We start from the raw sequence: 23,432 nt of genomic DNA, 5'->3' as shown, positions 1-23,432 counted from the left end.
TTATTATTGTTGTAGCTTCTGGGTTTAAAGCATACACAGAAGAAGACTCCATCTTGTCTCAGTCGAACTACATGCTTTATAATCAAAGCATCAGTTACATTGCCTAAATGTTTCTAAGAAAATAAAATCAAAACCATTCTGGGCAGATCCATGCAACTGTAGTGCTTTAGCTTCCAAATTCTGTTATGTTTTTAAGGCATATTCTTAGATCTGAATAATAGAGTTTTGTTTACTAGGAATGGAGATAAGCAGTCTTGAAGCAGCTTATGTGTTAATTGTGACCCTGTTTGTAGAGTGAAATAGTAAACTGCATGGCAAAAATTAATTTCTGTAAAATTTGAAAACCTTTCTTCATGTCAGTTTACTTTCATTATCAATGAATTGGCCTCTTTTTCCTGCCACCATTAAATATACTTTCTATAAAATTTTCTGTTATATGAATAATTTATGTAAATTATTTTAAAATATTGATTAATTTCAAACACATCAAATAAGTGATTAGTTGAATGTTTTCCTATAGACTGGAATATTTTTTTCAAGATCCCTATACTCCAGAACTAATAAAATGGCAGTGAAGCCTGAGGTATTCCATGGCCAGATTTGGAGAGTGTAGAATCTGGTGCTCTCATTAGCCTTATAAGTTCCTTGTTTATTTGCTCATAATAATCCTGGAGTTCTTTTATTCACAGCAGCTCTCATCAGATCACATCAGTTCTGTTTAAAAAGGGGGCAGGATTCCATTAAATTCCTGATGAGGAAATGCATTCATCATAATGCTTCTTTGTAGCACATAATTTTAATTTATTCCCTGTTTTTGGATACTGCAAATTAAACATCACATGCACTGCTGCCCCTCAAAGAAGGGAAGACTAAAAAAACAACATCGAGCTCTGATTTTATTCTCAGAAATACTGGAACACAGTTAGAAAAAAGTTACATGAAGAATTTTATCTTTAAATATTTCATTGAATTTTTAGTAGTATACCCATCAAAAAAGCATTGATACTAAAACTTTGGGAAATCAGAAGTAATGTGTATATCATAATTACTTTTCTATTATCCCTTGTATTTAGATTTGGGACCTGCTTTAAAATATTTCAGTATTATTAATACAAGAATTTCCAGAACATAAACAGAGACAAGTTATGGAAACATTTTAGAATGTAACTGAGTGAGGGGTATCATTCTAAATGGTATATAATTAATTATTATCTAACTGTGTCATTGTTTCTGACAGCGGCACAGATATTGCCTTTCTGACTGCTAGAGTTAATATATTGAATGAATATATTGTAAATATTAATGATCCAATATAAACAGTTCTATGTTTTTCACACGGTCCCAGTATCATCATGCAAAATTACTTGATCTTGATATGATAGGGTTTCTTCAAATATATGCAGTCTTTATATTAATTAATGAAAATGGAGATCCTGAACATAATTCAATATAATTAAAAAAGGAGGGAAAGATGGCAAAACTTTTATAAATAACTCATACTCACACTTATTCAAATCCCATATTTATGATTTGGTGTGATGTTTTTTCTCTTGTGCATTTTTCTCATTTTCTCTCCAACAAAGGCATGTCATATTTTGCTTTGTTTAATGTTTTGACCGTGCTAGGCAAAGAAAGCAAATATTTTATCAACAGAATTCACTGAATTTATTTATTTATTTATTTATTTATTTATTAATTATTCAAATTTGGTTACTGCCCATCTCCCCCAAAAGAGGGACTCTGGGTGGTAACAAAATGACAGAATCATGTTCTATCATTAGGAAATAACCCTAGCCCTTAAAAATATTTTATTACAAGTTTCAAAAAAGATACATAAAAATGCAAGGAAAAAAAAGATCCAGAAAAGATCAACTGATCAACAATAAGAAACAAAACAGAAAAGAAAAACAGGGAGAAGAATCTAAGCATATCTCTGGTATATCAAGTATTACATATTTTATAAAAATTCCTAAGTTTTTTTTTAATTGAGGCTCTTTCAGTGTAAAGTATCATGAAACATGTACCAAAGGGAAACATATTGCATCCTTTTTTAACTAGGTAGAAAAGTTTGCCTTTTCAAAAAATGGATAAATTACACATCTCCTGAATTCAATCCTTAGTAACTGAAACAATGTTTTTTTTTTTTTTTGCAATTTCTCAAAATAGTTTTCTTGGCAATTTCCCATGACGGATATAGAGTTCCTCAAAAATAGTAAAATTCCACATTTTTGGAAAGTAATTCAACATAACATTTTTAACATTAAAATATTTCCCCATTTATTTACATACAGAGAGAGAGAAAGAGAGATCCAAAAAAGAAGCCAATAACAGAAATAATCTTAACCTTAAGTAAAATCTGATTCATTAGCAAATACGAGTCCTTGCGTATATAAGCTTTACTAGAAGATTCACAGTGAAGAAAATATCCACTAAAATAAGGCTGCTTTTCTGTTCCCATTGTAAATACTAGTGACTACTACTAATATTTTTTTAATGTTACCAATGTTATACATACAGACTGAAACTTATAGAGTGAAGATACTTGATAAAACTATAGTTGCGTATCCTGTGTCTTGTGATAAAGAGGTAGGTATAAAGCTTTTAAGGAGCAGAAAGTTGTCTTAATAAAAAGCAATTTCAAAAAGTTTTTCAGTAATGGTTGAATTCCAGGAAAGGTGCTGCATATATCCCTACTAAGAATGATCTAGCTTTTTTTCCAAGAAATATTATTGTCATTGTGGATAGTTACATTTCTTTTTTACAGCTTGCAACATTTGTCTTTAAAAAGGCAAAAGCTTGTAGGTACAATTCAAGATTCAGGGAAGCTGTCTCCAACTGATTTTTTGTGCTCCTGTTTCTGCTTTAAATTCATAAACCTTGAATTAAAAAGACTGTGTCCTCCAACCATATCTATTACTCTGTATTCTTCTAGGTGGAGATTTCTGAGGCTATCAGATATACCTCAGAATTACACGGGATAGTGGTTTTGAGATCTTCATGCCTACCTCAGCTACTCCAAATGGTAAACTTGAGATTAACAGCATTAGTGATGTGGCATGGTTTATTTAGAAGCTGTGTTCTAACCATCTAATTAAAGATAATATGAAATGTACCTTTTATTTACTTACTTACTTACTTACTTACTTACCTACTATCCCGCCTTTATTATTTTTATAAATAACTCAAGGCGGTGAACATTCCTAATACTCCTTTCTCCTCCTATTTTCCCCACAACAGCAACCCTGTGAGGTGAGCTGGGCTGAGAGAGGGTGACTGGCCCAAGGTCACCCAGCTGGCTTTCATGCCTAAGTCTCCTGGTTTCTAGCCCAGCACCTTAACCACTAGACCAAACTAGCTAGGTTTTAAAATTAGAATCAAATGTGCCTCCCTAACTCCATATGAGTCAAGACCCCAGTATGTACAGAGGACAAGATTAGCCTCCCCACTCTCCTTATGAGCATGAGGAAATACAGACATTAAGAAGGCACATGTGCTGCAAATGTCCTACATAACATCACCTTCTAATTGCAGAATCTGTCTCATTTAGGCACCCAGCTGAAATATCTCCCTAGTGTGTTGATTTTTTAATTTGTGTATAAGGCTTCCAATGTGTAGTAGTTGACAGCACAAAAATATGATAGAGGGAAGCAAAATGTTTTCAAAAAGTGTTTATGAATAACAAAACTAAAGCCTGAATTTTGGGGCTGAATTACTGATATTTCTGTGTTCCCCTTGTTTAATTCATCTCCATTTGTCTCTTGTATTGTTGAAGTTTTGGATTGGCAGATTAACAGTACAGTTTTTGGTTTTCTTGTTTGTTTTGGGAGTTTTGATTTGCTTGATTTTTGTTTTTAGTTAAGTAAAGTGGGTCTAAAATATGCTTTTACATTCAGTCTTAATGCAACCTTGTTTTACTCTATTAAATATTGGAAATAATGTAAATACAGATCTTTTAGATATCCAGAACATTAGTATAGGTGCAAGATAAGATTAAAATGTGTTTAAAAAGAAAATGATTGTGTCTGTTACTAAAAAGTAAAAATATTTCACAGCTGCCAGTTATGTAATCCAAACTTTTTTAACAGTGAGATTTTTCCAGGAAGACAGGAAACAGTAAAAGAGCATGGTTTTCAAAGCTCCCCTGTTTAGTTTACAAAATCCCTGTGTTAATTTAATGCTTCAATTGTAGAAAACTATCTTCCCTCCCTCCTCCTTTTTCTTAGAATACAATCTCTAAGAAATCGAGAGGCTGCAGAATACTGAAACACTTGTGTTCAAGAAAATAGTCTGATAGTCCTTTTTGAGCTTTTAAAAAGATATTTTTAATATGTTAAAAAGCGGTCAAACAGTTGAAGTGCTATTCTTTTGAAATGTTTTTACTCAGTAATTGGAGAAAAATACTTTAATTAGGAGGTTAAAGTGAAAGTCTATAGAAACAATAGCAAAGATTTTAGGGAAAGTAAGCTACTATCATGTGACAATCATTATAGGGATTTTTAAAACTTTTAAAACTTTACAGACATAATTAGGATCTGACCTCCAAGTCATACTGGGAATTCGCAGTTCAATATCATTTAATCCTGAAAAGGCACAAAGCGTATTTACTATTCATTTATATTTATATTCTATATTTCCCACAATGTTCAAGCCAATGTATATGGCTCTCTTCATTTGCTGTTGACACAACCCTGTAAACTGCATTCGGTTGAGAGAGTATGATTGCTCCTTGCTGAATATTAATTTGAATCCTTGTCTCCTAATTTGAGTCCTTAACTATCACTATACAGTATTCACATCCTTGCGTTTTACTTGATAGGAGCCTGGTTGTTTGTTTGTTTATTTATTTAAACTATTGCTAAACCAGTTTTATTGTGCACTTTCAACCTGATTGCATTCCCTAATTGTAGCAATTGGCAAACAAGTTGTGGATTCACCAGTGGGTCAGATAATAGGGTTCTTTGTGAATTTATCGAGTGCTGAACTGATACCATTTCTTTACTTTCAGTGCTGGATTTCAAATGATTATAGTGTTTTATTTAAGTCCACAAAATTAGGGTGTAGTTATCAAGCTATATGGACATCATACAATGGGATGTTGTATGGTCTTATTAAAAAGCAAATATTTAACTGTTTTTTCTCTGTATGGCTCCAAAAAGATCACTGTACTGTCTTATCATCTTGCCATTAGAATTTAGTTTAGGTGTCTTTCCAGGATTTACCTGTTGATCTTTAATCCTTGATTGGGAAGTGAAACCCACTTTGCAGTTTTGACACTTGCACCAAAATCCTTCTTCTGTGACCGGTAGAATCTTTGCCACATTTATATCTGTTGGCTCATTTATGGTCCGTGGCTGGTCTTTGTTTTTAACCACATCATACTTATTTTGTCTTTTTGAACATGCATCGTTAGCAAGCAGTGTGGCTTCCTGGTAAATTTCATGAGGTTCATTATTCCCCAATTGTTCTGAACAAGAAGAAAGGACAGAAATGAAATAACTAAACAAATTAAGGTCAAGAAAGAAGCAGAAGGGAACTGAATAGTTTGGCCTGAGAAGCACCTGACAGTTGTAGTAAAACAGGGATGGTCAGCTATGAGAGTTGTGCCATTGTCTGTTGTGTGTCATCTTTGGCAGACATATCACTTAGCTCAGCAGTGCCACTTCTAACTAAGCATTGGTTTCATGGAGACTGAAAGGATCATTTACAAGAATAAATGCAGTTATTAACATGTGGGTGCTAGGAGCTGTCTAATCATGTGAAACCTGTATTTGTCCAGTTAGCAGGAGAACTATATGGAGCTACCTTGGCATTCCTTGTTCCCAGTTATTAAAGGGATTTATCCAAATTCTTTTGAATGGCAGCCGTCTTATGCAATGTCAGTGACAGATCCCTTGGACAGTATTTCACAACTTGGAGCTTACCCGACATACTGCAGTACAGCTATTATCCCCTAACACCATGCTGGAAATGCTGGTGTTGGATGCCCAGTTAGCTGCCCCTCTCTGAATAGGTCCAGTTTCTTGCTATTGTCACTGTTGCCCCCCTGCTTGGCCCTAATGATATGGCTATTAAGCGGGGAGAAAGCAAGGTAAAGATAGACGGCTGTTTCTGCTTCTTATTTTTATTCCTGTTAACTAGAACTTGTTAAACAAGGAAACAGACAATACTGTAGCAGCAAAGAATTAGAGCTTATTCAAAGGCATAATGTGTCTCTGCTAGACTGGGGACTTCAGAAGTTCTAAATGATACAAGCTCCTTTTCTGCTCAGACTCCAGTGTTAATACACCAATATGTGTTAAGTACAATGTTGTATTAAGTACAATGTTAAGTACAATGTTCTACACCATATGTATTAACTACAGTGTAGATAGCTTGTCCTCTACCTGCATCTGCTTTGCCAGGTGTAGATAGAGGACAAGCTATCTGCATTGTACTACAGTTTCTCAGAGGGACGATACCAAAATCCTGAAATCAATAAAAATTTGGGTATATCCAGAACTGTTGTAGTATTATCTGTAGGAATATACAGTAGGTGCTATTGTTTGTTGTATCCGTCCTACCTACAGTTGAACTTTGGCACAAATTTTGGTGATTGCTACTGCTATTTGTACTATAGTTACTGTAATAATGTATTTTATGACGCGGTGGCGCTGCGGGTTAAACCGCTGAGCTGCCGATCGGAAGGTCGGCGGTTCGAAACCGCGCGGCGGGGTGAGCTCCCGTTGCTCGTCCCAGCTCCTGCACACCAAGCAGTTCGAAAACATGCAAATGTGAGTAGATTAATTGGTACCGCTTCGGCGGGAAGGTAACGGCGTTCCGTGAGTCATGCTGGCCACATGACCACGGATGGGTCCTTAGGGACAACGCCGGCTCCAAGGCTTAGAAACGGAGATGAGCACCGCCCCCTAGAGTCGGACACGACTGGACTTTACGTCAAGGGAAACCTTTACCTTTACCTATGTAATTTTATTGAAATTTTAAAAAAGTTTTATTAATAATTACAGTTCTGAGTATTTTATTGTTGTACTTTCTGGCCCATAGGCCATAATAAAGGTTTGATTTGATTTGGTGTGGGGATTTTTAGTAACCAGAACTAAATGCGAGTCTTTTCTATAATCTGTGAGATTAACTGCATTATATAACAGCTTCTACTAAATGGCAATTATTTTTATTACTAGAATAAACAGCTGTGACAGAAAATCAAAGTCAATGACTTCAGTTGTTTTAAAGCTGCTCTCTATATACATGCTTGTTTAGAAATAGTCTTTTTTATATATAATTTTATTAAAGATTTTAAAAAAGAAGATAAAAACTAATACAAACTAATATAAACTAAGAAAAAGAAAAGAAAATCAAAAGGAAGTTGAAAGTGCAAGAAAGGAAAAGGAAAAAGAAGAATAGAAAAGAAAAGAAAGAAAAAAGATACAAAGTAGCTTCCAATCTTCTTTACAGCACCTGAAATTTTTAGCCCACTTTATCATACGTTCTTTCACTCGTTCTTCTGTTTCAAATTTCAATAAAAGTTTATACATTTTAGTAATTAACAATTATAAGTTTACCTCTTATCTATGGTTACAATATAACTATCTTCTTTCTGTAATCTATCCTGTCTACTCATGAAAACCATAAATCTTAAGTTCATTTTTTTTCTGTTTCATGCAAAAAGCCCATAAGGGGTTTCCAGTCAGCAGTAAGCGTAGATATTGTCTTTTCTCTGATCAAAGAAGTCAATTTAGCCATCTCAGCAAGTTCCATCACCTTCACCAATCATTCCTCCACTGTGGGTATTGCCGAATCTTTCCATTTTTGTGCATACAACAATCTCACTGCAGTTATCATGTACAAAATCAAAGTTCTGTGACTTTTTTCCAACTGTTTGTCCATCAGTCCCAAAAGAAAAACCTCTGGTCTCAATTGTATATTAATCTTTAAAATCTTCTGAATCAGTGTATGTATTTGAATCCAGAATTTTCTAGCATTTTTACATGTCTACCAAACATGATAAAATGTCCCTTCTTGATGTTCACATTTCTAGAATGAATTTGAAGTGCCTTTATATATTCTAGATAATTTCTCTGGTGACATATACCAATGGTACATCATTTTATAAAAATTCTCTTTAAGAGTATAACATAGTGTAAATTTCAATCCTTTCAGTCACATATTTTCCCATTGTTCTATCTGTATATTTTAACTGAAATTTTTAGCCCACTTTATTATACATTCTTTCACTTGTTCTGTTTCAAATTTCAATAAAAGTTTATACATTTTAGCAATTACATGTTCATCATTTTTACACAATTCTATTTCAAACTCATTCTTACAATGTTCAAAACCAGAACTTCTTTTGTCTACTTTAAATCTTTCTAATAATTGTAAATAAAAGAACCATTGACAGCTATATTTTCTGCCACCAGTTCTTCTCTTGATTTTATTTTACATTCCCCTTGACAAAATTGTAGTATCTCGTGATAAGTTATTCATTTGTGTTTGCCTGTTATTTCTCGTCTATAAAATGCTTCTTGTGCTGAGATCCACAAATATCTTTTCAGCCACAACTTGGGTTTGTATCTATTCCATATTCTCAATATGGCACATCTTAACATAATGGTTTTTAAATGCACATTAACCTTGACTTTATCATAGCACAACTTGTTTAGAAATAGTCTTAATGAGAAGCCTTTCCTCGCCTGCTTTGCTTTTGCAAATATTTCATTCATACTACTTGAGAGGCTATAATTAAAGAAAAAGGAGTAAGATGAGGATGAAAGTTCAAAGCTTTCTACAGATCACTGTCAGATAAAACTTCCAAGATGGAATAAATGAACAGAACAGTTCTATTAAGAATATATTCATATGGATGGCAGTAATGATAAATGCATTACATGTAGAAGGTCCCTAGGTCAATCCCTTATATTTGCAGGTAGGGCAGGGAAATCTGCTGTCCAAAGACTTGGAATACTTTTAATTTCAATTAAAACTTTTAACTTTTAATTAGTTTTGCTAATTTTGGGTTAGGTAGACCAATGGTTGGGAACAGTTCTTCCTGGAGAAAATCTATGTGGTTGCTAAGAGTTGACATCAACTTGATGACACATCATCATCACCATTATTGGGCCAATAGCATACAGTAAAAGGAATCTTCCCAGATAATACTTGATGTTCTCTTTTCTCTTTTTCCCAGCTTTTGTATTACCTTCTATTTATCCTGTGTTAGCCAGGACAGCTAAAATTTTCAGGGACCTGGTCTGGAGGAGACATTCAAAATTATTTTTTTAACACAGCTACCCAGCTACCTTTTTATTCTTATAGTGCACATAGAATTGAAAAAAAGTACTGAAGTTCAACCCCTTGCTAAAGCATTTTGGTGGATGGTTATCCAGCCTCTGTATGGAGACCTCGAGTTAAAGGGAACGTGCCACATCTTGAGGCAAAGTATTCCACTAACTGTCAGCTCTTATTGCCAGGAAATTCCTTCTAATATTTAGCTTGAATCTACTTATGCATAATTTCAGCCCACTGGCTCTAATTCTGTCTACTACTAGCGTAAGGGAGAACAAGTCAATTTCTTTCTCTAAATGACAGCATTTTAGACACCTAAATACTGCTATCATGTATCCTTTTTTTTTTCTTTTTCCTCATAGAACTTAGTTTCTGGACCTATCACCATCTTGGTAGCCCTTCTTTGAGCTTCCAAACTGGATGTAATATTCCATGTAGGGCTTGATCAGAGTAGAGTAAAATACAATTTCTTCTAGACTCTTGTTATTATATCCCAAAATAACAATTCCTTTTTAGCAGTTACATCAGCAGTTACATTTTGGCTCATCACTCACAAAATTGTTGATTTTACATTTGTCCATAAAAAGTTATCTAGTTCCTGGTTTTAATAATAAAGTATTGTATTGTATTAATCCTTTTCACGGGTACTATTGCCAAGCCAGATTTTCCCATTTCTATACTTGTGCCTTTTCTTTCGTTATTTCTTCTCAGGTGCAAGGACATTACATTTCTCCCTGTTTGTTTCAGTCCACTTTTCAGGCTTGTCTATGACTTCTTCAGTCTTCTCTTTCTGCTAGTTTTGTTTCATTTGCAAATTTAATAATTGTCCCCTCAAACCCTTCATCCGATAATTAATAAAAATGTTGAACAACCCAGGGTCCAGGACAGAACCTTGTGACACTCCTCCTGATTCTACTCTTCAAACTGATGTGGTGCCATTTATGGGTATGGTCATTCAACCAATTATGATTCCATCTAACAGTTGTATGGACTAACCTAGTGTTTCTCAACCTTGGCAACTTTAAGCTGTATGGACTTCAATTCCCAGAATTCCCCAGCTGTTGGGGGAGATGGGTGGTGATATAAATTAAACAAATAAATAAATATATGCTATGTCCACTGCATTCCCATGATCTATTATGCTATCAAAAAGGAATATAAGGTTAGTCTGGTATGACAGGTTTGTGTCAATCCCATGCTTGCTCTCAAACTGTTATATTCCTATCCAGATGCTCACATTTATACTGTTTAATAATATGCTGAGGGACCTTGCCAACTATAAATATCAAGCTGGCTAATAAGTGTTTTCCCAGGTCTTCCTCTTACACTTTTTTATATAGGGACATTTGCTCTTCAATTAATTACATTACTTAATATGTATATGTTAAAGTTGAAGCATTCATCCTACAATATTCTGAACTTTTTGCTGTTATTTATGGCCTTCATAAAATTGACATAGGATCATAAAACAATGTACGTGGCAAATTTAGATTCTCACATGGATAGATTTCCAGCAGGTGATACTTCTGTTCATATTTGCTAATCTGTATTTTTCTGATTGTAATTCATGTTTGATTAGCTAAAATGTGTTTTTTTATGGTTTTATTTAATCTCTATTTTGAAGTCCTGGAGCTAAAGGCATTTGTTTAATATTCAGCATTTTTTCACTTAACACAGGGATGGGGAACTTAACTGGGGGAGGTGAAAAACTTTTATCCTTCCAGAACTTCAGTAATGCATAGCATGCCAGACTGACATACCATTATGTTCTTGACAGCGTTTGCTCCTTATAATACACTTGTGACTATATCGTTATGAAACACGTAAGTAGCTTTCCAACCAAAATGTGTGTTTGTACAATAAATAAAAGATTAATTAATTGTTTTCTAATGGGCATTATAGCATTTTTATGGTTAAGGGGCTAGTACTATATCAGTTTATATAATACGTTTTCTCACTGTACACTGTACACATAACAAATAGGAACTATCTGGGTTTACAGACAATATTATCACCTTCATTTTGATAAGCATCCGTGTAAAACTTCAAAATTAATTGCACTCATTCTCTTTTTATACTTCCTCTTACTGGAAAGCCACACTTCAAAAGAAGTATGATTAGTTAGCATACCTAATTCCAGTTAATTTTAAGTGGTACTCACCCTAAGAAAGTAGCCATGACAGCGATGTCAGTTTAAAGTGTGGAATTACTCTCCAGATGAGTTTATCATCTCATGAAGTGCCAGGAGCAGAAACAGCACAGAACAGGGCTTTCCTGGAAACAAAGCAAGTGGTGAGCAGTTGCTATGGCTGCAGTGCTTCAAGGAACATATGACCTTTTAAGAATCACTGAAGACATTTCCACCGTTTTCATTAGCAGATAGTGGCTACAATGTGGGCATAACCTCTTTTCAACCAGTCTGCTTTTTTACTTGTGTGCCTGGCTTACAGAGGTGCTGCTTTCACAACCGAAGTGTTAGAAGGCAATGCCCAGATAAAGGTATAGGGGATGGAGCCAAGCAAACCATCTTATCACCTTCAGTGTTATTGCACAGTTCTCTGTTCCTCAGTACTGTTTCCAACAATTTTCTTTTGTAGAGCATATATCTTCCTTAACTGCTTTTTTTTTCAGCCCCCCACCACCATGGGAAAAGCAGTTCTGAGCATAGAATGATTCAAAGAAATTTGAACAGATTCAGAAAAGAACAACAAGAATGATCAGGGTCCTGGAAAGTGTGCATCTTATGGAAAGAGGTTGCAGGAATGGGGAATGCTTAGCCTTGAGAAAAGAAGACCGAGGAAGGGATATGAAGGCACTTTTCAAATACCCAAAATAAAACCATACAGAAAAAAGTCAAGACCTGGTTGAATGTTTAAGAAATTCTTAACAATAAGAACAGTTTAATAGAGGTATGCAGAGAAGTGGTAGGTTTCCCTTCATTGGATGTGTTTCCACCTGTCAGGTATACTTTAATTTGGATTCCTGTATTGAGCAAGGGGTTGTACTGTAGTGCTGCCTTTCAGCTGTGTTTCAATGACTTCTAAAAGTAACAGCTTTTTCCTTTAGAACAACATAAAATGTTATATCCAGTCTGTTCTCAATAGTCTGTCCATCTACTGTACTTTATTTATATACGTCACAAAACGCTCTCTAAAAAGTGTTCTCTAAGGAGTCATATAGAGTCATATTGATCATTGCTGCTGTAGGTAGGTTTCATATAGAGACATTTTGCTTCACTTAGCATTAAGTGAATGGCATATATTGTCCTGTTTGAAACATTTTACAGGGTAACAATGGTGAAGAACCAATTCCATACAACTCTGGTATATTAAACAAAATGTATGGGTTTATACATGCCGGCCACATGACCACGGAAGTGTCTACGGACAAACGCCGGCTCTTTGGCTTTGAAATGGAGATGAGCACCGCCCCATAGAGTCGGACACAACTGGACTTAATGTCAAGGGAAACCTTTACCTTTACCTTTACCTATGGATTTTCTAGGTTCAGAGATGGTGATAGTAATAGAATTTTAATATGCTCTTCATTCATCTTCTAAAAGCACACAATCTTTTATTCATTCTGGAGTGTGTGACTTTTTTCTGCTTGTACTAAAATATCCAGCAGAATAGACCTTGCTTGAAAAAGATGAATGGAATATTTGGAGGATGCTTAATAACTTACTTATTAAGAATTTTGATTATAATAGTAGAATCTAATATAAACTATTTTTTTTTAAAAAAGTATATGAAGAAGTAAAAAGTATAAGGAAAAAAAGAGAAAAGTAATAAAGAAAAAATATATAAAGACGTAATTTCCAACCTTCATCACAACAAGTATAAACAAATTTAGTGACTCTTCATCCCCTCTAAGATTATAAACATTTATCTCTTCATCCCATATCCCATCTCTTATCTATAAACAAATCCATAAAACATTATCTTTTCAGTCCTGGTGTCAGCAGAAAGTCCATAAAGGTTTGCCAGAAGTAACAACATACCTTGTTTTAACCTTGATCAAATAAACCAACTTTATATTCTTTTTACTTCCAGCAGTCTTAATCTTCAAATATTGTCATGGGATTTGATTTCTCTTCGTTTCTTCCTTGTCCCAGTGCACAAAATTCTTCAAGGTTTTAACAAGCCTCTTTTGTAAATCCAATAAGAAAAAATTATCCAGGTCACTCTCTTGGTTTGTCATTTGTATTTCCCTTTCAAACTTTAAATCCTCAGCCAGTTTCTTTTGTAGATCCAGCGAAACATCCTTTTCTAAGTGATTTTCTTGGCCTGTCAGTTGTAAATCCACTTTCAATACCATCTGTATCTTGTCAGATAAAATTTGTTCTACATCTGTCATTCCTTCAATAACATCTTTTGGATGTTGTCTATTCATTGAAGCAGACATTATTACTGACATTGTTGATATTGTGGCTACTATTTTCTGATTCCATTCTTCAAAAGTCTCCTTCAATATTTTCATTGTTACAATGTTTTGCAATATTTTATAGGCTTGTAAATCTTTCCTGTACCTAAAAACTTTAGTGTCTAGTTTTTGAAATCATGAAATTGCTTATCTTTTTTGTATCTTGTAAAAACCAAAACACAGTCTATTTCCCACAAGAAGCCGTTTGCTCTTTATAATTAATTCCAAAACCTTATTGTAAAAGTTTCAATATTCCAATTTTATGTGGACCCTTAGTCCATTTACAACTTTCTAAGATCAAAATCTTACTTAGGTTTTTGCTGTTTATTTCAGATTCTTTGCTTATAATTAAATTTTTCTTCTGTTCAGGATTGAAGGCAGATTCATCCGGTGTTTTCAAATTTGTTGTTCCGAAGGTCTCTAATAGCTCAGAAGTAAATAATGACCAATTTCTGACAGTGATTAGGAAGTATGGTTTGTGAACTTAGTGTCCTTTAAAAGTCTCTGCCACAGCGGCAAGCAAGAGGGCTGATCCCATCATCTCTCTGCGCTCAGACCTGTGGAAAACTGCTGTCCTGTGGTTTCCTCACAAGGAGCAACTGTCTGGAACTCACGTGGGCAACGTCCCATCCTCTCCTTAGCCAGAGAGGTTCCAAGGGACCGGTCTACTCCCCAGTTCCTTGGTCTTTGCTGCAGTCGTTGGCTCTGTGAAACAGTTTGCCATACCTGCCTTGGAAGTCTCCAGGGATGTTTAATAACTTTCTAAAGTGGAGACAGTCTGCTTTTTGCTCGCCAGATACTTTGAATAGCAGTTCCCATAATCTGTGGCTATGCTGTCTGGAGTTATTTGGTACTGAAATCCAACATATCTACAGGAGCACCAAGTTGCTTACCCTGCCCTAAAGTAATTTTGTATCACTGCAAACCAGAAAGCAGAAAATGATTGTCAGGTTTGATAAGTAAGTGCTTTCCTGGGCTATCCTGTACAGTGATACAGTTGCTACTTTAGAATGCATGGGGTGAAAAATAACCTGTCAGATTCAAGTTGGGCCTCTAATCAGTCCTGGCATTTAAAGCATGTATATAAAAAGACTTTTTTTTACCTCTTTATTATCTGATAGGAATTATTTATGACTGTTGCTATCCTGCTATTCATTACATTGGTACAACAGTCTGATTTAAAGTTTTTGTTTTCTGAAACCAATGCTTCAGGTCAGCATTAAAATATGCTGCATTTTTCAGAAGAATGTATCTGAGCTTTTCTCTTTCTTTGTTTTAGATGATCAGCTATTCAGATTTCCACAACAGATTTTGAAGAAACCTCCAACCGATCAACAGATCAACAAACTTGCTCAGAGACTTGGACCTGAATGGGAGTACATTATATTGTCTCTTGGCTTGACCCAAAATGACATTTACCGTTGTAAAGCCGACCACCCATACAATATACAATCACAGATTGTAAGTGCCTTCATTTTATGGCGGCAGCGTTTGGGGAATAAAGCTACCCTGGAGAGTCTGTGTACTGGTTTGAAATTTGGAGAAATAGATTCTTCAGTAATGCAGCAGTTGTTTCAGTGAAGGTTGAAACAGCATCAGAGCTGGATTGGATCAAGTCAGAAGTTATGGAAAGCCCACATCCTGGTCATGACTTCGGTAACTGCCTGGTATTCTCCCTCACATTCCCTACCAGTTGGCCTCAACATGCTAATATTGATTCCTGCAGCAAGTATATTGCCATCATGATGAGTAGCCATTGGTAGCCTTTTCCCATATGGAGTCTCCTAATCTCATGCCTTCACATGGCAAAGCCACTTTTGAGATAAGATACTGTCAAAAAGATTTTGGTTTTTCATGAGATCCTGTTGTGTGGATGAGAAATTAGTGTTGAAAACTGCACCAATGCTGTGCAAGCCTTCTGCAATACCAAAGCACTCTTCTCTTGGCCTTAATTACCTTTATTAATAGCAGTAAGCTGATCCAGTAGCACAATCAGAAGGAAAGGGCTGTCATCACTGAATACCTACAAAGGATAACAGTCTTATATTAGACATGCAAGGAAGCAGAGCAAGCACCTGGAATTACTACTTTGTGTTATGCACCCAACCAGTTGGTGGCTGTGCTTTTTTATGTTAATGTCTAGGAGAGTTATAATGTGCTGTCTATTTTTAAAGAGTGCATATTGTGAATTCTTACAATCATAAAAAATAGAAGAGTCAAAAATAAACTGTGTTTTGTTATATGAGTTCTGACTAATCATTGCAAAAGTTACTTAAGTCATGGACTGAATTTGATCTTGATGGACTGTGCTGGCTGTACTCTGCATTCTGTACTTTGTCTATAAGAACTAATAATACTAATATATACTTTTGCCTGCAGCTTTATCTTAGACGAAGACATGCCTATGTTCCCTGAAATCAATGGATCTAAGTATGCCTATCTTTGCACAGGATGCAGCTAGTCTGCAGAAAGTTCTGGGTTAAAAGAAGCCAAATATTTATAGTTTAAAAGCAAGTATTTTTCTAACCTGACTCTTTGTGTCATGTTCCTCTGGACATGTTCCAGTTTGCGATTCAGTTCCACTTGTAATATTGCCAAGTCTTTTCTACCTTTTGGATGGTACCTTGTAGTAGGTTTCCCTAAAAGCCAGAGTTCATATCTGACTGCTGCCAACTGTCATTCCTCTTTGAATCATTTACCACCCAAGGATCACCTGATCAGGTAGCTTTTTTCCCCTCTAGAATAGTTGATCCCTTGCCACCCTCCTCCTGGAAGATTCTTGCCAGAATTTGTGTAAATTTTAATTGCCCATTACTACCCTGCCTCTCTACCACCATCCAGCTCTCTTACCTGGCTTGAGGATTTGTCATATTTTTCAAAGCACACCTATCATTTCACTCTCCTTTTGATTTTAAGGCCTAATAATTCAGAAAATACATTTGTTTATTCAGAATACGGTGGGATCTGAAGCCCAGGTCCCTTCCAATTCCTCAAAGCTCTGTTTTGAATCTGTTTCTCCAGAGATCTACCATATCACCAAGGATAGTGTTGCAATAGTGGTGCCAAAAAAGACCAGGGGGAAAAAACTTTATGTGAAATGCTCTGGTGCTGTACTTCCCTTGCATAGTGAGAAAGGGAAGTTAGAATTAGGTGATCAATAAGTTTGCCTTTAAATTAGGGTAACCCTTATGCTAATCTTATTTGTCTTAAGAACATTGGTTTAAGTTTGAGAAGCTTCACTTGACCATATACTCTACTTCACTGTGGCCCAAATACCTAGCCTGAACTGAACAATGGTGTGATATTTTCCAAGCTACTTTTTATTAGCTAACCTGGCCTTGTACTGATTTCTGGGGGGGAAAAATCAGTTATTTATTCTTTTCAATTAGTACACCAAACACTTAACAGTCAGCTTCAACACATTCAAGGAGAAGCTTGAATCATTCCTTTTAAGTACTTCTTTCCTTTGTACAAAACCACTTTAATCTGTCTTTGAAATTTTGCTTGCATATTTTCCATTAGAGGATTGCTGCTGCAGAAGATTTCCTTACGTTTTGTAACAAGCACTTTAAATTAAATTTATACAAACATGCACATGCACACAAACGTGTGCACACATGCACATACACATCTATCAAAACTCAGGTTTTAAACCTGAGATTTTGGCATGCTTAACACCCTCATAAAGGTTTAGCTTTCTGATTTCATCTCCTTCTAGTGAAAGCCATAATATTGGGTAACCATCATATTAAAGGGTTGTCTGCACAGTCTAACTGATACCATTTAGTCACTGACTAAATTAACCTAAGTGCTGTCTTTGCTGTAATCTTATTGACTATGAAAGCAGCTTTGTTCCTTCTTTGTTTATGTCATGAGTAGTAAACAGTATAATCTTCTGACTGAAAATATCCAATTTCAGCCTGTTACAATTTGTTGATGTCTTAAGATACTATAGTGTAGTTGGTTCATTTCATCCTTCACTTTGTTAAGCTTTCCCATGTTCGTGCTATCATATGAAATTATGCTTTTGCTGTTGTCACAAAAGTGGTCATCCCTCTCCAGCATCTTCCTATATTACTGCTGCCTGGTACAGCTGCCGGGTTCATTTAGCTGGGCAGCTGGGATGACCTTCGTGCCTTGGGTGACCACTCTGGAAGCATATACTCATCTCCAGCATTCTTTGCTCATCCCTACCAGGAACACTCACCTACTCACCATGATGAGGCAGCATGGGCAGGACTTCAGGGGGCCTTGTAGATGAGAGTTATGGGAATAAAAAGTGCTGCTTTTCCTTCTCTTCCCACACTCTGTGGGTAGACAAATCGTCTGGAAAGTTCTTCACTGAGATACGGCTCACCAATTGGTCAATACAAAGTAGTTCCTAAGATAAATTACTAGACTCAAACACCTATGGTCCACTACAAGTATCTTTATTACACTACTGTCCCTTCCTCCTGTCTTCTTCACCTCCCTCTGTAGAATTGATTCAGGTGCTGACTCCTGTGAATTCCTGTGAAGGACAGGCCTTTCCATGCCCTTTTCAAGGTTAGCAAAGCCCATATGTGTTCCATAACACTGTTCAGTTTATGATTAGCTTCTCCTGTTGAGCTTCTGCTCCAGAAGAAACACAGTGATGATCGTGTTTCTCTGCCTTTCTTTCCTCTGTAGTCGCAGAGCAAGCAGCTCCTCCCTGTGCGAACTTCTCTTCGTTCTGCCTCCTGTTTCAGGGGTCCTCCTCCCCTTCTGTTTCTGGGGTCCCCCTCCCCTTCTAAAGCAAAGTAGTGCAGCATCTTGCACCATTGATTTTTAGCTGCCAGGCATGTGACTGCCTCACTCCCAAAGCAGTGGGGTATTCCTCTTTAGTTTGTTTCATTGATTGTTAATTTTTTTCCCTCACTGCAGGAAGCAGACCAGATAAAGTTGGGCCAGGGTGTTAGAAAGCTGCCATTTTTAGTTCTCCCTTTGTCCCCGTGGAAGGAGTGCTGGCAGCTGGAGATGGGGAAGGTGAGGATACTCATGTAGTGCACTGCAAAATGTGCTTGTGGTTTGGAGGGAAAACCTGGGCCAAAGAATGCAAATACGCTTTGAAGGATTGTCTCCTTCAAAATATTCAGATGCAATAACAGGTACAACAATATAGAGGGTTATTTATTCATATTTATTTATATCTATTTCTTTATTTAAATTTTTTGGCCTCCCAACTCCAGTCGACTCTGGGCAGCATACAAAACTAGGGAAAACATTTTTAAAATTTGCCAGATCATTATCTGCAACTAATATATATTTGTAAATTAAATTATGGGACATTGTGTAATTTTTTTATAAAAGTATTGGACTGTAATAAACACTAAAATATATTATGTGGGCTCAGAAGAACATTGAATTGGTAGGCTGGTATGATTATTACCATTATATAAATGTGTCAATTTGTGCTTTTTTTTCTTCTTTGATGTGGATTTTAATGCCATTCAGTCAAAGAAAAAGTTTAAGTTGGCAGGTTACCATACAAATATTGACTGCATCATTGCTATTTATAATGGTGATGACAAGATTCCATTAAGCATGGCATGTTCATCATAATGACATTTGCCAAAGTACTTGTAATTTATAAAGCATGCTATGGTGTGTCCCATTTCACTGTTAAACCTTTTGATTATTTATAAGAACACATTCTATTTGGGTACAGCCAAAATATTCCTGGACTGATTGCCAAGCTGGTGCCTACAGATCTTCTCAGCATTTTTTTTTTTACATTCTCCCTAATGTGTAATTCTTAGCAACTTTTGATAACCAAAAGAAAAGTTGCCAAAATCAACATCTCCTTGTTTAGGATTCTGTGAAGCTCTATCACCGTGGGGATTCTTCTGACTGTATATGCAAGAAAACACAGAAAGCATCCATGCCAAAGGTACTTCTTCCTAGGATCCATGTGAAACGACTTCTTGCTTTTGCATTGAACAATAAGAATTAAATGCCACTTTTCAATATAATGTTGTAGAATTATTCAACTTTAAAAACACTACGCTGTGTAATCTTAAATAATTGAGGAAATGAAAGAGGTTCAGAGTAGACAGTGGGCCACTTCCTTTGGGTGCTACCAAAGCTTGCAGTTTCTGTGCTGTGCATATGGAAAGGACATGCAAATGCTGCTGCCATGCAAAGCACAGATCATGCATACTGGAGCCAGAAAAAAAATGAGAGAAGACTTCTCTAAAATTAGCATTAGTTTTTAATTTCCTCATTGCTGTTTTGATGAAATGTCACTGCACATAATGGGGAAGTGACTGAGCTGGTAAAGTCAAGCATCTGTTCTCCCTTGTTTATATTCTTAGAACAGCAGGGCATGGTGTGAATATTTTGGTGTACTATGTGCGTCAGTGTTTGTTTCTTTGGGTGCTGCATTCACTGAAGATTGAAATCTCAGGCAGCAGCTGCAAAAACCAAAGGAAGATGCTGATAAAGCCTAAATAGGGCAATTTCTAAACCAATGTGTTATTTTAACACTGGCAATTAAATATCAACTGATACTGAGATATAAGGGATGGCAATACAGTAGAAAAATGTAGCCTTTCTGGCAGCTGAAATCCTAGCATGTTTAGAAGGATGTAGCTAGCTAGGTGTTAGGCTTTGCTTATCCCTCTAATGTATTTTCTGTAAACAAATCTCCTTTCTGTTTTAGTTATGGAACCTACTTCACTAATCCTTGCTCAGGTCAAACCCCCATACATAGAATGCTTCAACCTTCCACAGAATTATGGGCATAGCAATTGAAGTACTGTAAATATTTGAGGAGGTTCCATAAAGAGTGAACCTCTTAGCCAACCAAAGAAAAAATTAGGAAAGAAACTAGACAGGTGTCAAAAATGAAGTCAAGAAGGTTTCAGCTTGTGGAGAAAAGTGAAAGGACCAGATGGTAACTCACAATGAAAATGTTCCAGAAGTTAGTTTATTTTATTTTTATTTATTTATTTAACAAAATTTGTCACCGCCCATCTCCCATCAGAGGGATGCTGGGCAGTTTACAACAATAATCAGTAAAACAATAAATAAGCAATACATTTACAATATATAAAAATACAATATTTAAAAACAGTGACAAATAAAGATAAAAATAGAATCCAGATGGCAGATAATAACTCAGTCCTTGTATGCGACAAGCACTGTAGGTCACTAGCCATCCCCAAACATGATGACTCCCCTCCCCGCCCCAAGCCAGGTGGCAGAGCCAGGTCTTCAAATTCCTCCAGAAGGCCAGGAGCGATGGGGCTAACCTCACCTCCAGGGGCAAGATGTTCCAGAGGGTGGGAGCTACTGCAGAGAAGGCCTGCCTCCTAGACCCCACCAGACGGAATTATCTTACCAATGGGGTCCGCAGCATGCCCTCTCTGCATGATCGGGTGGGATGGGTTGACATAACGGGGAAGAGCCGGTCCCTCAGGTAGCCTGGCTCCATGCCATGTAGGGCTTTAAGGGTGATAACCAACACTTTTAATTGGACCCAGAAACAAACTGGTACTCTATGCAGCTCACAGAGCAAAGGTGTTACATGTGCCCTTCTAGGGGCACCAAAGATAGCCTGCACAGCTGCATTCTGGACCAGCTGTAGCTTCCAGATGCTCTTCAAGGGTAGAGCGCATTGCAATAGTTTATATGGGAGATAACAAGGGCATGAGTGACTGTTCAAAGGGCCTCCCAATCCAGGAAGGAGCCATGAGTCCAGAAGAACCCCCAAATTATGCAGCGGGTCTGTCTGGGGCAGTGCAACCCCATCCAGAGCCAGAGATGACAAAGTCCCAGATATGGAAGAGCCATTAACCCACAGCCATTCTGTCTTACCAGGGTTCAGCTGAAGCCTGTTGGCCCCTATCCAGAACCCTACAGCCCCTAGGCACTGAGAAAGGGCAGTCACCGCATCATTTACCTCACCCGGGATGCAGATGTACAGTTGAGTATCATCAGCATATTGATGATACCTCATCCCGTGGTGATGGATGATCTTACCCAGTGGTTTCATGTAGATATTAAAAAGGAGCAGAGAGAGAACCGAACTCTGTGGCATCCCACAAAGGAGGGGCTGAGGGTTGGACTTCTTGCTCCCTATCGCCACTGATTGGGACCAGCCCTGGAGGAAGGAGGTGAACCAGCACAAAACCCCCAACTCCCTGAGCTGCCCCAAAAGGATACCATGGTTGATGGTATGGAAAGCCTCTGAGAGGTCAAGGAGAGCCAGGATGGATGCATTGCCCCATCCCGCTCCCGCCAGAGATCATAAGTGCAACCAACGCTGTTTCCATCCCAAAGCCACCTGGGAACACCCCCTCTCCCAAGGATTTGTTTACCATCGCCTGGACCCAGCCACATGTCACCTCCCGCACTGCTTTCAACAGCCAGGAGGGGCATGGGTCTAATTGGCACGTGGTACCATTTACAGTCCGAAGGATCCTGTCCACTTCCTCAGGTTCAACAGGATCGAACTGGTCCCAGATAACCTGGTAAGTACGTTCCCTGGGTATCTCCTCCAACTCTGTCTCATGCTTGGAGTCCAACTCAGTCCAGATCCGAGCGATTTTATCCTGCAGGTGCCCCGAAAATTCCTCCGCATGGCCCTGTAGATGGATTTCCGACTCCCCTTTCCCTAAAAGGGATTGGGTGATCTTAAACAGGGCCGCCGGGCGGCATTCTGCAGACACAGAGCGGAGGAGTACTGGCGCTTCGCCGCTCTTACCGCCACAAGGTAGGCCTTAATCACGGCTCTAGGTTGTGTTCAGTCGGGTTCGGTTTTTGTCTTCCTCCAGGAGCTCTCTAGGCGTCTCTTAACTCTCTTCAAAACCCTCAATTCCTCTGTAAACCACAGGGAGTGCCGGGTTTGGGTGGGCAAGAGAGGCCGCACTGGCAAGATCCTGTCCAAGACTCTGGCCCCCTCCCTATTCCAGGGACCAGCCAGGGCCTCCGCTGGACCATGCAGGAGAGACTCGGGTATAACCCCCAGCTCCCTCTGAAACCCAGCCCGGTCCATCAGCCACCGGGGGCGGACCAATCGAATGGGTCCTGCCTCCCTGCGAAGTGGGGGTGGCACAAGAGAATCTCAAGGCCACCAGGGCATGATCTGACCATGACAAAGGGGAAAGATGTAATTCTCCCCTCAGATCACATTGCCACTGCTCCGACAAGAAAACCAAGTCCAGGGTGAGGCCACTGTCTTGAGTCGGGTCTCAAATTATCTGGGACAGACCCATGGCTGCCATGGTAGCCATGAACTCCCAGGCTGCTTCTGAGGCACGCCCCAGGGAAGGCAGATTGAAGTCCCCCAATACCATAAGACTGGGGAACTCCACTGCCAAACCTGAGATGGCCTCCAGCAGCTCAGGCAGGGAGGTTGCTACGCAGCAGGGAGGCTGGTACAGTAGCAACACTCCCAACTGTTCTCAGAAACCCAGCTTGAAGAACAGGGTCTCACACCCAGCCACTTGTGGAGTAGGACCCCTGACGGCCACTAGGGATTCTCGGAAGACAACAGCCACCCCTCCTCCCCTGCCCTGAGGTCGCGGCTGATGCCAGACTCGAAATCCAGCTGGGCCTAACTCCGAAAGAGCAACACCTCCTTCCACGCTCAGCCAGGTTTCAGTAATACATGCCAGGTCTGCCCCCTCTTCTGTGATCAAGTCACATATGAGGGGGGCCTTGTTGTTTATTGACCTGGTGTTACAGAGCAGCAGCCGAAAGTCAGG

At 37.9% G+C, this 23,432-nt stretch overlaps 1 protein-coding gene across 1 annotated transcript in view; it reads left to right on the top strand.

The window, feature by feature from the left end:
• CRADD (CASP2 and RIPK1 domain containing adaptor with death domain) overlaps positions 1 to 16,066 on the top strand; it is a 42,046-nt gene extending 25,980 nt beyond the window's left edge. The window contains exon 3 of the mRNA XM_063308875.1: positions 14,984 to 16,066. Within this exon, the coding sequence (XP_063164945.1) occupies positions 14,984 to 15,285 (302 nt within the window). The 3' untranslated portion in view covers positions 15,286 to 16,066. The remainder of the gene's footprint in view (positions 1 to 14,983) is intronic.
• Positions 16,067 to 23,432: the final 7,366 nt, after the last annotated feature.

The sequence above is a fragment of the Candoia aspera genome, chromosome 7 (genome assembly GCF_035149785.1).
Source record: "Candoia aspera isolate rCanAsp1 chromosome 7, rCanAsp1.hap2, whole genome shotgun sequence".
Taxonomy (NCBI): Eukaryota; Metazoa; Chordata; class Lepidosauria; order Squamata; family Boidae; genus Candoia; species Candoia aspera.
The sequence above is the reverse complement of the archived record's forward strand: the minus strand, read 5'-3'. Positions and strand labels throughout refer to the sequence as shown.